Source organism: Sander vitreus, chromosome 7 (genome assembly GCF_031162955.1).
Source record: "Sander vitreus isolate 19-12246 chromosome 7, sanVit1, whole genome shotgun sequence".
Taxonomy (NCBI): domain Eukaryota; kingdom Metazoa; phylum Chordata; class Actinopteri; order Perciformes; family Percidae; genus Sander; species Sander vitreus.
The window spans coordinates 16063193-16081682 of record NC_135861.1 but is presented as its reverse complement, the minus strand read 5'-3'; the positions used below and the strand labels follow the sequence as shown (position 1 = coordinate 16081682).

General features: G+C 40.9%; 1 protein-coding gene across 2 annotated transcripts in view; it reads right to left on the bottom strand.

Annotated features, from left to right (window-relative positions):
• The window catches only part of LOC144520855 (adenylate cyclase type 6-like), a 34073-nt gene extending 21559 nt beyond the window's left edge, over positions 1 to 12514 (bottom strand). For both annotated transcript variants that reach the window (XM_078254928.1, XM_078254929.1), the window contains exons 1-3: positions 12107 to 12514; positions 9675 to 9871; positions 8667 to 9558 (exon numbers count right to left, since the gene is read on the bottom strand). In XM_078254928.1, coding sequence (XP_078111054.1) covers positions 8667 to 9557 — 891 coding nt within the window. In that variant the 5' untranslated portion in view covers position 9558; positions 9675 to 9871; positions 12107 to 12514. The remainder of the gene's footprint in view (positions 1 to 8666; positions 9559 to 9674; positions 9872 to 12106) is intronic.
• Positions 12515 to 18490: the final 5976 nt, after the last annotated feature.

Here is an 18490-nt window from a genome sequence, read left to right as displayed (position 1 = left end):
GAAAACTACAAACTGAAACTGCTTCTTTACAACATGAAGGTGCTCGTGACACTTAATCCTTAACAAAGGAAACAGTGCCGTCTTTCTGCCACCTTAAAAGGAAAGGGCTTTTATTTTTTCCATGTGAAGAGGGAGCGTGAAACAATATGCTTTTTGAGCTTTCTCACAATTCAGCGGGATGATCCTGTGAAGACTCCAGTTGAGTAGAACTTCCTTTGGGTTAACCATGAGTGTGTGAAATTACATCATGGGACCGGGGTCTTGGTGTTGTATCTGACATCATTCACTAGAATGTGAATAAGACATGCTGTAAGACCCCAAGGCTCGGAGCTGTACAACAGGAAAAACTGTCTACACTGATTGGACAAAATCATTAGGATGATCTCCTCTTTCCATTTAATAAGCAGATCAGATGACAGTCAAAGAGGCTGAGCAGGTTAAATAGGGCCTGTAATGTCTTTGACAATAGAGACATGAGTTGGTCACAGTGGTGTGTATTTCAATGGCAGGTTTGTACACTGATAGTAAACATGTTTTTTATTACTGCTTCACTCCAGTAATGCATTCACACACCAGCCCGACATATGCTGTGGCTGTTTTAATGTTGTAATTGTAACTGGGATAGTGGGATAACAAGACAGTTGGCTACTGGTGTGACAGTGACCTTTGACAGAAAGACATTCACCTTCCTGTCATGAGCACTGGGATAGGGGGCACTAAGCTCAACAGAATCAAGAGTAAAACTGCCCTTAAAAGCCTATGGGCTTGCATGCCACACAGATCAACATTTAACGCCGCTAATGGATTCCTAATATATTATCTCTTGGCTGTCTGCCATGGCAGTTCAGCCTTAACAGTATTTACTTTTGCAGAGAGACAAATTGTTAGTAAACCATGAGCTGTTATTAGAAGCCTGCACTTCCTCATCCCCGACTTGCACAGCTATTATTAGTCTGGCTATTATTTGCCTTATTATCGCGGCTGTATTTTAAGAGCAACATTTCGCTTATCGCTAATCCTAATTGCTCCCACCCATGGTGGTGAAGTTATCCGGGTTTGTATCATTGCCTCTGGTTGTAATAGAATAACTGGATGAGTCACAAGCTCTCTCCCTCTCTGATAAGGGGGTGGGGTTGTGGGTGAAAGGGGGATATATCATTTGAGCCAGTGCATTGTTTGGCACCTACAGCATCTGATGATGGGTTCTCACCATTTGATAACAGCCAAGTGAGCCGCTCTGATCCATGCAGCTCACGCAGACAGACACAGATCACACACTTCACTTCTCCTGGCCTGTGTGTGTGTGTGTATGTATGTGTACATAACGTGTGTACACTGGACACCAGATTCATTAAATATAAATAGGGCTGTGTATCAAACTCCAATACTTATTGAGTGCTGACCAAAATCTGTCCGTAGAGTCAAGTATTGATGAGTGTCAAATATTAAATGTTGGCATAAAATGCATTATATTTAGTCGTCTTTATTTATTGTTTGATCACATTATGTTGTGATCTAAATTAAGAAATAATTAAAAAAAATAATTATTTACTTATTTCATCTAAAACAGTTACTTTTAGGCTGTATTTAGTTCGTTATTATTGCTGATGCTTAAGAGATCAAACTAAAGATTTTGTTTTTATTCCTTAAACTAAGTATCTAAAAGTTGTTTTGGTATCAGTACCGAAACTCAGTTATCATATGGGCACTGGGACTGTAAACTTTTTTTTTTAAAGATTAATTTTTGGGCATTTTTAGGCCTTTCCACAGGACAGATGAAAACATGAAAGGGGAGAGAGAGGGGGAATGACATGCAGCAAAGGGCCGCAGGTTGGCGTTGAACATGCGGCCGCTGCATCGAGGAGTAAACTTCGATATATGTGCGCCTGCTCCACCAACTGAGCTAACCCGGCCACGCCACAGTGAACTCTAATAGTTTAAAAAACATATATCTTGTAGATCCAGAGTGATAATACTTGAAAGATATAGATCCAACATGGCACATTTTTTTGTTTCAATACCACTCAGAGAGTACATGTGAGTATCAGACACAGCCCTTGTCAAACTTTCCAAGCAAACATCATAAATAATTGCATAAAGGTTAAGGTAGCCTGTGTGGTTGCTTTAAGGTTTCTCTAAGGTAACACCAATGTTCTGGCCTAAATGCATTATGCACGGTCAGTCATGCATGTGACATTTCATTGATTGGTATCTTTTTCACCAGTGTTAAGCAGAGGGATCAGTATGTTTCCACTAGTCCCACATTTGTTGACCCCATAACAATCTGCCAGAGGAACAGGTTTTTCCTCTAGTGCCGGATCAGCACACAATAACAAAAGCAGACTAGATTCGAGACTTCACTCTCTTCTTGACCTGCCTGTCAATAGCTCACTCTTCAAAGGACTTCATTTGGGATTTGGTTATTCAAATATATCCTGCTAGACACAAAAGAACAAATTCAGTGTAGCTCCTTGATAATCCATGTATGACATATTGCACGCAGGCTGGTTATAAATTCTTAGAACTAAACAATGGCACGGTAAGTCACATAATCCCCCTTAAGACATATAGGCGTATGGATGCACAGCTGTTCATACTTAACTCACGGAAATACATATATCAAAGCAAAACCTCTCTTCCCACAAGAGAGAGTGACATAATAAAAACACGAGGGACATGTGGTGTCTCACAGGGAAGCACTCTCTGAGGGCCAAATGAATCTGTTTTGGACCATATTATGTGTGTGCGTGAGTGTACTGGCTCGTACGTGTCTGAGTTACAGCCAGAGTCTGAGTGCTTGGCACCACTAGATGAAACCATAACTCAGGTGACTGAACAAAAGTAGAACAATGCAAACAATCAAAAGACTACTGGTCGACCAACTGTCAAAACTTAGAAGTAAAACAGCTGAATTAACGTCAGCTGTCAGAGAAACTCACAGCAGACTTTTTAAACCAAATGCAGTTAAAGGGATGAAGCATGCCAAATCCCAGTAAGCAGAAGTGAAGACGAGGAAATAAGGAATGGACTCTTCTGTGGACAAGTTGCACTGGAGGGACTTAATATCCATATAGAGTTTCCAACAACTTGACTCACTTAGCAGTCAGTAAAGTGTCTTGCACTTTACAATAATTTCATGGAAAAAAAGTAATTATGTGAGTGAAATGAAGACAGATGAAGTTGTTTAAAAGTAAAATTGTATAGATTATAACCTGTTGCTCTAAACTAGATAGATTTATTTGGTTTTTGAGTGAAATCCTCCTTTGCAATGAGAAGAGGATTTAAGAATAAATATTAATAATGAATTAATTAATTATAATAATTAATTAATAATGAATAACTGTACTTTATTCATGAAAAGTATTAGTTTTGGACTATAACTTTCCAACAACCTACAGCCAATTAAATTTGAGAAAAATGTTTATCATAGAAATGAAATAGAATATCGCCTTGGATTAGGGTGGCACCAAGACCTGGGTCTTGGGTGCAGCTGTCGCTAGGGACCTGCTACACCCTGCTACGCTCTGCAATTCCCTGCCGTGTCCGGCTGCGTCCTGCTGCGTCCTACCGCGTCCACCCATGCTGTGCTGTGCCACATTACACCCCGTAACGCCCTGCTGTGCCCTACTATGACATGAACTACTATGACTACCATTGTAGTCACTGTTCCATTATCTTTATTGTGACTATTACTACCACTGTTCATCACACCCCCAACCGGCACCGTCAGACACCGCCTACCAAGAGTCTGGGTCTGTCCGAGGTTTCTTCCCGAAAGGGAGTTTTTCCTCGCCACTGTCGCAATAGCTACCGCTAATGCTTGCTCTTGAGGGAATTATTGTAATTGTTGGGGCTTTGTAAATTATAGAGTGTGGTCTAGTCCTACTCTACCTGTAAAGTGTCTCGAGATAACTCTTGTTATGATTTGATACTATAAATAAAACTGAATTGAACTGAATTGAAATATTGAAATTGAAATATTCTTGCACAATACTACAAGCTACGTAGTCATGAAAGTTTGATATCTTTCCACCGGAGGTGTGTATTCAGGGTGGTAGCTACCACTGAGGAAATAAGTGTCAGGACTTGAGTGCAGCCCTAGTCACTCCTGTCTAAGTAAAAAAAAATAATTCTAACCAGACACCATCTGTGAGAATGAATGAGGTCCCTCCTGAAGGATAGTGGAGGCACTTCTAAGTGAAAACAGCAGTGTAACGTTCTACTTCCTGAGCGCAGCTTCATCTCTCTGTAGTTGTCAGAGGAGGCCCTTCAGAGCAGAGCGGGGAAACATGGAGATCTATGGAAACAATCCCCATGAGTAGCGTGAGCTCAATCTTAGCCCGTTGAGAAATAAAAGGCCACTCGATCTGAGGGAGATTTTGTGAAAATGGAATTATGACTCAGAGAAAAAGTGGGAGAAAAGTGGAAAGAGAGAAGAGACTGGCAGCTCTTTTACAGCCGGGTGCGTCAGCAAGGCATTATTTCACACATCTGTGGCCGTCCCCTTGTCACCACTGTAACCCCCACCCCCATGCCTCCCCTGCTTCATCGTGGAGGTCCCTCACAAAGACCCCTTTTGTCCTCGCCATCATCGGTCTCACATCTTCTCAGCTCTGAACCTACATGAACATCTCCGCAGGGAAAATACAAATAAAGGAAAAAACAAGGCTGGGACACAGAAACGGCTGGAGGATGATGAGGTCCCAGAAGAAGAAACCAGCTTTCCCAGATCAGAGTCTGGCCATGTGATACCAGGAACCACAGAGTTTGTGTGAGCTCACGTGTCTGATACAGAGGGTGTAACAGACTGAATGGAGTCCTTCTGTATTCACAAAACTAGTAGCTTGAAGCCAGACACCTGTTGAGTCGGAGAGCTGACTACACGACACACTGTGCTGCTCTTATCTTGAGGGTGAAAATCACCTGGAAATTCCTCTTCTTTAAAAGATGTATGTGTACACATGAGTTTAATATGGCTGATGACAGCATTAAACAACTCCAAGCACACCGGACATCCTTTCCTCAATCTCTATTATAAGCCTATGAGTCCAAGAGGGAGAGAGAGAGAGAGAGAGAGAGAGAAACCCTCTAGCCGAACAGTGCGAGGCACATGGCCCATCAATAATTGTTTAGAGAACTGGAACGTACTGTGTTGGGGGTCCAAGCATGCAGACAGGGCAGCAGTCCATCATCAGAAAACCAATGCAACCAACCAGGGCTGGAGTACATAGAGGCAACAGACCAATGTGCCTGTAGTCACCCTGTCTAATCCGAGGCATAAGTACTTAACACACAAGCTCACTGGACCAGTGGAGTTATGTCAATATTGCCTTATTCAGAGTGGCTCCACATTCATCTGGTTGCTTAATAGCGATAGTTGGTAGAGAAAACCAATCACATCTCTCTAGACATTTGCAGAGTTTAACCCATGTGTGATTTTGGAGTTATTTTGTGGTATTGTCTTCAAACATGACCACTTCAAACAGGAAAGATAATCATGTATTTAAGTTTGTGACATGATTCTTTCATTCTTGTTAGGGTGAAAAGGCCTCTGAAACAGCATGTATGCCATTATGGGACACTAACATTCCCCACTTAAAAAACATACTCTACACTACACAGCTCTTACCGACAGGTTGATGGGTGGTAGCAATTAAATGGCAGGAAAAATTGTGGGATACATGCATATAAAGGTGAATAACCCTTTTTCATAGCCATAGTTGTCATATTGGGAAATCACAGGTGTAACATAAAATAAAAACATTAACAATGGCTTTATTCTATTTAAGTGTTTCAGTAAGCCATAACAGTGTGACAGTAAGCCAGTATGCACAATACCAGAACCCTGAAACTGAAGCAGCTAAATGGAATTTGATTATTTAAATTGTGCTTCTCCTACTGTGACATTTCAAAATATCTCCTGTGTAAATGGCCTATTGTATCAATGAGCATGACTGGACAACAGTAAAAAAACTAGATTTTAAAGGTTTGTTGCTAAAATTATTAGTTTATTATTTAATACTAGATCAATAGAAAAATGATCAAAAAACAAAAACAAAAAAAAACCCGATGAAGACATCATTCTGTCAAGAAAGAATACCAAACATTCTCGGGTACCAGTCTCTAAAATATCAGGGTTTGCGCCTTTTCTTTGTTTTATATATTTTTTTTAACCTTTAACGGTTTAGGATTTTGGTCAAAACAAGCACTTGGAAACATTTGTTTTTACTCTTTTCTGACATATCATGGAATAATCAAATAATCGTAAACATAGTTGCGGTCCTACAAAAGGTAATTTCTTACTTCTGTTTTGGAGGTTTAGTAGATTCATGAATAGTTTTTGAACAATTTAATAATACAATCTGATACAGTGTAAATCTTATTACCACAAACACACTGCACATTATAAGAACATTAGTGAGGATCCTATAGCACATACAAAAAGATTAAAGAGACAAAACTAATGAAGCAAGTCTTCCAATGTTATGGGAGTGGAAGCCATTATGCAGTAAATGCCTAGTTCTGTTTTTATTTTTTTCTAAGTGATCATCCTGTTTTCCATCAAATTCATTGCACAATCCGAGGATCCCACCCCACCCTGTTTCATTTGACTACAATAGCCTCCTTGTTTTAGGGAATTGCGGCCTGAATGGCACCATGCTACATTATCATGATATTCCTCCACAATGCAGCTAAACGGGCTCATTCAACCCAGATGACCTTCCACAAACCCCAACAGAGTTGCCAATAGCTGCCCTACAGCACAAAACATAGGCTCATTAAAAATCTAATTTGAAAAACTGCAGAGATCTAAAGCACCATCTACTTTTAGTACGGCACCTTTGACATGGAAAAGTGGTTGAGGAGTCTGTACAATGTTTGTCCTATATTGATGGGAAGAGAAAGTAGGGCGTTTCCACTTGTGAATACAGTAACAACATTGTGCTCAATTGTATGGTGATAATAGTGGGCCCTGCCGAGCACGAGTCTGAGACATGTGTCTTGTTTTCTCATGAATATAAATGTTCACTGTCATTTTCAGAGATGGCTGTATAGCAGCAACTAAGGTACAAAAAGAGAGTTTACGAGCATGTTTTTTTTTTTTTTGGATTGATTCACAGTTTTTCAAGTCTGTCTTAAAACAATACTCACATGTCCAAATGTACAGTAAATTAGTTACTGTTATTGTTCTTCTTGTCCATGCTCTCTATTGTAAAGAGACTTGATGTGACTTCAGTGTGATGTTGAACAAAATCCACAGTCCTCGTTTTATAAAAATGCATTGCGTTTAGCCAAAACTGATAAGAGGCTTCAGCAGTCGGACATAACAAGTCAGTATTAGTCTTTTTAGTGTAAAATTGTAATGGGAATTTTGTACTAAAAATACCCTAATTTTGGAAGATTCCCAATTGATTTGTATAATAATAATAACTCTTGTTGAATATTTGCATAACTTTGACTGAACTTTGTATATTTTTCACAAAGCTTTTATCTTCCACCACTTACATTGAAATTGCTTCAAGAAGCAACCAGTATGGACAAGAAGAACTATTACAGCATATTCTACTGTATATTTGATTGTGAGTATTTTATTAAGACATACTTGAAAACATGTGAACCTATCCTTAGGTGGTAAGTGTTAAGTATGACTAAAAGGTGCTTAGTTATTTCACTACTAGTTGTATGAGACCATTGTTGGCAATGTTGCAAATCAATGAGCAGGAACACTTAATGGCAATATTGGATTTTCTGGATCAATATAATGAAGCTCTGTCAGATGTTTAATGTACAAGAACAGCCATCTTCATGTATTATTACCTCCGCCAAGGAGGTTATGTTTTTGGTTAGGTTTGTCCGTTTATTTGTTTGTTTGTCTTTCAGCAGGATTACGGAGAAACTACTGGTCCAATTTTCATTAAACTTGATAGAAGGGTGTTTTGTGGGCCACGAAAAAAAACCTTAAATTTTGGAACAGATCCAAATTACGAGGCGGATACACAAATCCTTTTTTGCTTTTGTTAACATTGCGAGATAGGGCATTTGTGCTGCATTCATGTGGTGTCAGAATAATCGGAAAAATGAGTTCCCAACTGGGAAAATTCACACTGCATTAACATTGTAAGATAGGGCATGCCTTGGCGGAGGTCTGCATTCTCCAAGTGCCTGTCTAGTTAAATACTGTGCATTATCAACAGAATTTCCAGAAAATGTACAATATCCCTATCAGGGCTGCAAGTCACGATTATTTTCGTCATTGATTAAGTATCTTTTTTTCTTGAATAATAGATTTGTAATTTTGTCTATAAAACGTCAGAAATATGTGAAAGATCACACCACAATTTCCAAGAGCCCAAGGTGACATTTTTACATTTCTTTCTTATTCATTTAGTTTACAATTAAGTGAAATACAAAAAGCAATAGTCACATTTAAACTCACATACCTGCAAATGTTTGCTTGAAATGTGACTCAAACGATAATTGGTTACCAAAATATTTGCATATTAATCGTGTGAGCTCTAATCACTAGATAGATGTTGATCACTGTATATCACAATCTAAAATACACAATATAAAAGGAAATGTACACACCTAACAGACACGAGTGAATATCTCCCTCCATTATTTTTTTCAGACCAAATCTATTGCTCTGCGTTATTTCTGCTTACCTGTTTGAAAATGAACTTGTACTCTTGGTTGAGCTGCCAGGCAGTCACTAGATGTATGGTGGACAGCACAGCTCCACTAACCACAGCAGCTCTCATTCTGACCGGCAGCAGCGTGTAGATAATGTAGATGAAGAAGACCGTCCACCAGATGCCCTCTGAGGCACTGGGGGGGTACACCATCAGCACCCCAAAAACCTGCACTACAATCAGCACCCCGATCACTAGGTAGCTCACAATCCACATGTAGTCCTGGTGGAAGCCGTTGCGGTTGCACACCACCATCATGGCCAGGAAGAGAGCCATGGCCACAGACAGTACTGAGACGTAGGCCACATGAGGGGTTGTGTTGATGCAGTGGAAGGCCAGCATGACCCCACACACCACCACCAGCACCCCCATGAGCATGGTCAGAGAGCTCTGATTGAGCCTGAAGAAGTAGCGCTGGTACAGACGCTCCAGCTTGGCGGACTGAAATTTCTTAGATTGGAAAACCCACATAACCCGCATCCAGCAGTCTGCTGCAGTCATCGCCTTGCAGCCACCCTCTGCTAATTCCCCTAATTCCTCCTCTTTCCTGCCCTTCAGCTCGCCATCTTCAAAGCCCAGGTCCACAGCCTTTAGACCCAGATCACCGCCACCCATCCTCTTCCCATAGTGGTCCTCCTGCCAGCCACAGCGCAAGCCAAAGTTGCCCCCACTGGTGCCTGCTCCACAATGGTAATGCTGGGGCGCCACATTAGGGAGCTCCAGGTCCTCATGGTCCCTCAGGCAGCTCATGTAGTGTGGGTTGCACAGCGACGAGCTGTCCTTCCTCTTTTTGCCATTCCGCTCTCCCCATGCTGTCTTTCGCTCATCCACTCTGCTTACGAAGAGGCCTCTGGCCCACGACATCCTAAACAAAACATGTTGACGTTAAGAGAACATACACACAGGAAAACTTCACAAAAAACAAAGTTGAGTTTAATCAATTTAAGAGATAATGGCATAGAGAGATGAGGATAATCTTACCTGTGTGGGCTTTATTGTGTGTAGCAACACTGCACTCTTTGGCCAGCCCACTAGTTTATCCCAGCAAGCACACACCATGAGCTCAGACTGGCCCAAGGCATCAGAAGTGTGTCTGTGTTTGAGCTGTCCTCTTTGTAGAAACAGTCAGTCTATCAGGCCTATACACCACCAAGTGCCTCTATAGACCACCTGTTTTCCTGGGGAAAACACACAAATACACATAATGTTGTTGAGCTAACGCCGCCTGAGGAAATATCACCCGAGGGTCAAGGTCATTATGGATATATAAACATCAAGGAATCACACATTTGTCACATCACATCTGTTGTTGGGGTTACTGTGTTTATTTAGGTTTGCATGTGCATGTCTTTGTGTATGATTCTCTGGCAGAAAGTTTGACAATCAATAGCGGAGACAAGAAATAATATCTAGCAAATGGCTTGTCCGTTCCACTCTCCCTCGTCAACTTCACACACCAGCCTGGGATAGCATTTCCATGAAAATTATTTGCTGTTGTGTTTACAAAACACTGGATTGTGACAACAAAATCTCCTCCAATTATTTCCTCATGCAGTGGTTGCCACTAGTCAATTTTGCCATCAAACCATAATGTTAAACACAGTCCAATTTCAACAAACTCTCCACTGATTGCTGGATTTACCATAGGGGGCTTTTGGAGGAGACTAACAACTCTTCTTGGTGGATAGCACTTTGCTATGCTCTATCACTGCAATCTGCCCCTGACATCTTGAGTGGGCAGGAATGGGTGTGCTCTATTTGACAACAAAGGCCTACTGAGTGGGCACCATCAGAGATCAAGAGCTCTCCAGTTCAGATTAAATTGTCCATGCTTCCCCCATTAGCTTTGATGACTCACTATAGCTGGTTTCTGGCAGCACATGTCAAGGACACTGCTAACCTCTAAACTTAATAAGCAAATCTCTGCCAGGCGGACTGAGCTGAGACTAACAGTGGGAAGAGCGCACAAGAACTTCACTCATGGCCATGTTTACAATCACCAGCAGCTTGTTATATGAGTTGCTCAACCAATACCACAAAAACAAAATCTAATTGAAATGGTTGTTCAGATAAACAGTGGATCTGTATTGTGTCTAAAATACATAATTTTAATAAAGATTAGAAATGTGTTCATGCTTGGAAAACCTTTTCTTGAACAGATGTAATTAATTCTAATATAATCCAGTAATAAATAACCCCAACTATTATACTAGCGCTACAATATGTATATTTCATTTTATCGATTTAGCATATGACCCAGTCTGGGATAATGCAAAAATATGACCAGTTCACCTTCTGCTCCGAGTTTACAGGCTTCCTACAGCAATAACCTTAATCCTTGACTCACCTTTGATACATTTACGACATGTCAGGCAGCAGCATGCGGCTCTTATGTAATAGGCTACAATTTTACATGCATGCATCTGCCGTTGAATATTAAGATAATCTGTGCCACATATGGGCCGATTAGGGTCAGCCGTCCTGCATGCATTACAAATAAAGGAGATATGATGCTTTCACTTACAGTATTTCTATAGATTGACAACATATTGCTTTTTCTCCACATGATATTGACCAGCAGCCCTCCTGTCACTCATTGCTAACACAGGCCTGATGTAAAAAATAAAAATAAAAAACATGTTTAGCAATTACACGTGCAGGCCCAGACTGTTTGGATGCGGGCAGTCGGCCGAAGCGCATTACATAACAGGACGCTCCAATAGCCTACAGGCGAAGTCGACAGCTCTCCGTGTTCAAATGAAGCCTCTTAAACCACACTACACATGGAAACACTGTACCACTGGATACCCTCAAGTCAGCCTGGAGTCTGTAGGCTGCAGAAGAGAGTGCAGCTCGACACACATCACCGCTTTTCCCAACTTATCAGGAGTAAAACATTCCATCGGGCAACTTCAATCTTGGCAGTGGATCTCCTGATCGCAGGGATGTGCAGCCCAGCTTACAGGACTAATGTACAGCTACGGGGTCTACATACTGGGCCTATCTCCCTCAACATAAACGTGTACGTCATTATGTTTAGACTCCAAACAGGTCACTGCATGGGCGAGAAGAAAATGATGAGAATGCTGTGGGCCAAAATGCAAACAGCTGATTTGCCTCTTAGTCACGGCTTCACGTTATAAAAAAATGCAAGTGCAAATGAATTGCCTGTGACTGCATAATGAATGCTTAGTGTGTACAGTCCCGCAGAACAGTTCAGGCTCCTGAACGCCGTCGCAATCGTCACAGCAAAACACTGTAGTAGGCTACAAGTCAGCTGTTGGCATTATTTTTCCGACTGCTGTATCCTCTTATCCTGCGTTTCAGTTTAGCCGACCCGCAACATATTAACATTGTGCAGAGCAGTTGCCCAACACAGCTGCGGGAAAGCTTAAGAGAGGCAGCGTACTTACCATTGGACATCTTCGTTACATGATAACACCGCAGTGGAGCTCCAGTTTAGCTCCGTGTTCAGCCTTTACGCAGCCGCCGTCACACGCTTCAGATGCGGGTCTGTCTGTCTGGAAGCGGGGAAAACTGCGAATTTGGCCGGACAACCTTCGCTCATCCCAGCCAAAGCTACAGTACAGTACATTCCCACCGCCTCGACCTCCACTACTCTCTCTCTCTCTCTCTCTCTCTCTCTCTCTCTCTCTCTCTCTCTCTCTCTCTCTCTCTCTCTCTCGCTCTCTCTCTCTCTCTCTCTCTCACACACACACACACACACACACACACACACACACACACACACACACACACACACACACACACACACACACACACACACACACACACACACACACACACACACACATAGACACACTTCACAAGCTGCTTTCGTGAACATAGGAGTCTCCCTAGAGGTGGGACGAGTGTGTCTCTTCCTGCGTGTTTGTGATTTTTACACCTTTGCTGCAATGTCGTCCATTTGTTCTTAAACTTTTTTTCTCACTATTGCACCAACCTACAGTGTCACCCAAATGATAACACAACACACAGAATAGAAACATATGCATTTCTATTTTACTGTCAGTGGCAGAAAACAATATGAAACTCAAGCAGCACATTCAGACGACGTTATAGCAGCACCTAGTGGAGAAAAGCAATTAATGATCACTGCAAATATGCCCCAAAGCAGTCACACTGAAACTACTACAGTGTTTACATTCATTTGAGGAGACCATTTTAACAGTGAAACAATAAAGACAGTAAATAAATATTATCAGGTTTAATGGCTGCACACCCAGCTAGTAAGCAGCCCATCACATGATCCAGTTTAATCTGTAAACCAGTAGGCTAAGGCAACACTGGTGTTGACACAGAAGAATGTGTTGACTCTTCACCCTTTAGAACAGCTACACACCCTGGAAGATCCCACAGGGAACAATAAACATTAGGTTAATGTAGGTTGTTACAGTATACTGCACTGCATAACACACTGATATAAAGTAGAGTTAGTAGAGTATTTTATTGTGCTATAGTAACTATAGTAGGCTTACAGTATAGGCCTACTGCACTATGCTAGACTACTACTACTACACTAGCCTAATTTTACTAATGATGCAGAGAAATCCAAGTGTCACAGCAGCAGAAGCACAAGAACCGATGCATGGATAAATATCTTTGAAAAACCTTTTAAAACTAAAATACATAATATACATTATGATGAAGCATGAATAAATAAAATTAAAAACTATATACCATATATGACAACATAAATAACATGTATAAAGTGCACTGAGAGCAAAATAGTCACAAATAAAGAGACAAGGAATTTGCAGTAAAAACAATTAAATACGAAAATTGTACTTGCAGGAATTAAATTGGGTGGTGTCGAGTGGGCAAAGTGTGTTGTGTGTGCAGAAAGCAGTGCCAGCAGTGTAAAATATAGTTACTGCACTTGTGGCATGTTATAGTATTGTTTACAGTTATAGTTAGTAGGCTATAGTGAGTTAATTCTAATACAAAGAATAGACAATTATGTAGTCATGAATGATCTAATGCTTCTTGTTTTATGTTGCTTTATTGTAGTCTATGTCTTGTATTGTTTTGTCTGTATTTTCTTTTTGAGTTATGAGTTTTGCATTTTAATGTACATACCTATTGTTGAGTTTGTGTTTTGTACTGTCTCATAAGTTTTTCATTGTTGAGTTTTATGTATTTTATAGGCCCATCTAGGGACGTTATTACAAATTAGCTTAGCTATTAATGTTGTGGTGTGTGCTACATATTTTTCGCTATAGAAATAAACATTAAAATAAAAATAAACACACAATGTGAGAGTTGTAAAGCCATCTTTAATTTATACAGTTTTGTCCATGTGTAAATATATAAATAAATATACGTTATATTGCATTGACACTTTTGTCAGTTTGACCAGCAGTCGGCGCCATCTTCCTTCTCTGTGCATGAAGGCCTATTACAGTAAGTCCCCCATTCACTCAAAAATGTTTTACCTTAGAATGATGTATGTGCAGTTTGACAATAGAAAGCTGTTTTCACATTCATCGGCTGAAGGAGAAAAATCTACCTGAAATCCCAGTTTAACACATAGGCCTATCAATATGATTTTTTTGACAGCACAACTTGTTTGGAAGCCAACCATGGTCCAGCATGAAACTTGAAGGCTCCGGTGTACACTAAGAATGGACTTTATACAGTGAATAAGAGAACTCATGTGTCCAGTAGTTAGACTTTTGAAATGTAGAAATGAACAATATTTGCATAGGCCTATTCTGGATTTTTAAATGAGGGAAAATGAATAGATATAATGTTTAACTTTAACTAATAATTAAACTTTGAGAGTATTTTATGTGTCTAGAGGGATCTTTGCATTTTACTTGCACTGGATTTTGCCAAATTTTATTTCTGCTTCTCCCAGATTATCACAAACACTAACACGTTGCTTCAAATCCAGGGCAGTGTGAAATAACCCCAACCCCAAAAGGTGCTCCAGTCTACTTTATGAGCCCCCTCTGTGTGTGTGTGTGTGTGTGTGTGTGTGTGTGTGTGTGTGTGTGTGTGTGTGTGTGCGTGCGTGCGTGCGTGTGTGTGTGTGTGTGTGTGTGTGTGTGTGTGTGTGTGTGCGTGTGTGTGTGTGTGTGTGTGTGTGTGTGTGTGTGTGCAATGACTTCCTGTTGTCTTTTTGACATTGGCAGTATAATACCTTACTGGAGCGGTCGAAGGGGCCAAAGTGCTGGATCAGTGAAAACCGAGAATACCCGCATCTCACCCCTGCCTGCCTGAACATCTTCATCCAGCAAATACAAGACGTCGCCTTCCGCTGAAAACAGCATCCCAATCCGTTTCATAAGGGCAACAAAAGGAAACATTGGAACCGCAGACCGATAATTATGTAATAGGCTAGTCTATCTTCTCGATGTGTAATGTAATTTCAGCAGGAGATTAATTGCTCATTCCATTGCAAAGCAACAAATCCTACTGAACATTGAGCTCCAAGGGCCACATTTGCATCTAGTTTAATTAGGCTATGTCATGGTGAATCTAGTTAAAATCTAATACAAATAGAAATGTCAGCCACAAATTTAAGAGAACTGATGCCAAACTCAGAGATGATAGCTTATCACATATCCAAATTCAAAAATAGAAATCCGACAAAACGCCGCAGAAATTCTCGGGGAATTGGCTGTGTGAAAAGTGTAGGTCTTGCATAATTTATTAAGATAGCTGCAATCTATCCATCCGTTTGTCCGTGCCTATGGCTTTATGTACAGTCATTGATCATGTCGTGAATCCAGAAACAAGAGAGTTTAGCAGATTCCGCCGGAGCTTCACATCCAAATGAAGCTCTGAGTAGCAGCCGAACCTTTCTTGTGTGGTAAAAATGTTTGGACGAGGCGCGGTGCTCTGCCTTTAGTTGATGCCTTTTACTGTAAAAAAAAAAAAATAATAAAAAAAAATAAACGAAGAAAACTGTGTTTTTTTTCACCCAAGTTGGGCTGAGGTGACTGAGATCCCGGTTAACTGCGGATGAGCCTGACCAATTCAAGCGTCTTTCTGCTTAACGAGGTGGGTTGTTTTCCGCTTTTCTCTTCTTCTTGGATCTTTTCGGGGGTGGTCGAGGTAGTTGACGAATGAATGAGAAAAATGGGGTTGAAAGCAAGATGCACGCGTCGTGTAGCCCTTCATTACGGCTACCTCCAGACATTAATAAAGTAAAGGTATGAGTAGGTCCTTGTTAGGATACCGATAATTAAATTAAGCAGGCTGACCCTAATTGGGAATATTACACTCCGGAGTATAGGAGGCATGCGTTGGCACTGTCAGTCTGCCAGCAGAAATTAGGGACAGATGAGTTGCAGGAGGATTGGTTTTGTTTGTTCAGGATAAACATTTGGACCAAAACAAAATAATAATTGGTCAGCTGGAGCAACAGATGAAAACAATCATACAGCACTGTGGGACTGTTCGTGATTGTTCCACCTTATCATTTAATAGGCAATGAGATAAATGCTTACAGTTTTGCTCCAGGATAAACTACAGTAATTGCATTTAGGCTGTACTAATTATTTTATCACATAGCATACATGCAGTTAGAGTGTGGCCAAAACAGTTTTACTTATATTTGAATCAGGAAAACATTCATATTCCACTACTTCTTATGACTGTGTACAGACAAATCAATCAACAATTCTATCCTTCTGTAATGTCAGTACATGTGAGACCGACTTATACGTGCATGCCTAGGAGGTTTATGTTATGACAGTTAAATTCTTACTGTAACTTATACTCTCAGTACTTGGCAACAGAATGACATCAGGAAAAGAGGAATATTTGCAAAAAAAGATTTAAAAAAATGAAGGCTATGCCACTCTAAAGAAACTGTAAAGGCTATGAGTTTTGGAAATACTAAATATTAAAGGTTAATGTAGAGTGGAAGTGTCCTCTGTAACAATGTTATGTGTTGCAATTGATGATGTAATAGCATGTAGCTGAACAGATCATTCTATTCTAATGAAGGAAAGTTTGATAAAATAATAATGCAATAAACCCTTACATTTTTCATTTTTTAGGTTGTGTTGTGTTTGCTATGAGAGTTGCTTGCTTAAATCTGATCATCCTGGCCATAAAATCAAAGGTTACCATGACACTCTTTAGGTCACTCTTTCCTGAAGGTCCCAGCTGGGAGGTCTGATCTCTAGAAGATATACAGTAGATGGAGAGAAATTGTATTTTCAATAATGAACACAAACTACTTGCAGGTTGTGAGCCTACTGTGAGATAATCTGTGATCCAGGACACCTTTGGGGCATCCATCTGCATCTCTATGAGCTGGTTTCCCACCCAGAGGGTGTGGGCTGTGTTGAAGTTGCTTGAAAAGTCAAAGCACATGATTATGACCGTGCTGCCAGCCTTATCCAGCTGGGAAAAGGTCCTCTAGAGGAGCTAGATGACTGCAACATTTGCTTCAGTGTGTGTCTGGTAGGCAAACTGCAGGGGGTTGAGCCAGTCTCTCTGCACTAGATTCATCCGGTGTGCTGGAGTGCTAATAGTCTCTCCAGCATCTTGTTGAGGCAGGTCTTGCACTTCAAATTAAACATCTCCTCTTGAAGAACAAGCTGCAAATGACTTGTGCAATTGGTGCCATTATATTTAGGTTGCATAACATTTAGTGAGGTATGAGACATTTGCTTGAGAATGATATGAAAAATGTGTTTTCATGTGAGCATATATGTCTCCACCACTTTTCAACACAAAGTGACGCCCTTGCTTGTAATATTTACATTGGCAGCTTCCTGTATGTAAATGAACTGCTTAGTGATCTGATCAACAACTGCACCAGACATTATGTAACATATCGCATGCATGTGCTTTATCAGTACATAAAGTACACTGTCTTTATGAAGAGCTGCTGGGTGACATGATCACTCACTTCACTGGCGTCTCACCAGTCTATCCCACCAGTTTACCTCCTCCCTCCTCTTGGTATGTGCACTTCAGACAGGGATCAGGTCTGTGTTGGAATACATACTGTACCTGCATGTCTGAACCCATCAAGTACCATACAAACCTCATGAAAGGATTTGGCAGCAGCCAGGTGTCATCTCCCTCCACTCAAAAATCAAAACTCAGCATCCTGGTGCCTTAAAATAGCCCCTCATCCATAATGCACCAGCACAGCTCTGCCCACAGAGGCGCTTCTTATGGGACAGTCTGACAGACATCTGCACTCAATGCTTGGGTGCAGCCTCTGAAGCGGCTCTCTCTCATTTTCCTGCCTGTCTCTCGCTCAGCGCAAAGCACTGTGGAGTTTAACTTTCAAACCTTCATTCATTCATGTTTTATTCACATCTACTGCTCATGCAGAATTCGAATGAATGCTTGCTCTCCCTCTCCTTTTTTTCCCTCCTCCGCCTCACTGTTTCCTGCAATCTATCCTATGAATTATGAATCTCAACTTTGCTGGAGATTTTTACATTACCCGCAGTCATGGTTTTATGTTGTCACACCGGTCTGTCTTTAGATGCATGTTGTTGATCTCACACTGTATCTTATGCTCGACATTCTGCACACAAATTAACACATGAAGCAGATACATTCTTCTTCTTTTGAAATAATTGGTTGGTTTCTATGTTGTTTAACTCCCACATCCACATCTGTATGTACCAACGACACATACAGAGTGTCAGAGTACAGCCAGAGTACAGCCAGCCATGAGATCTACACAACACACTCAGTGAACACAGGGCTACGCTGGGGACGCTTCACATGTCGATCAGAGACAACTAACATGGCTCCCATATCCCTTTACCACCACCAGACGTTCTCCCATCTCT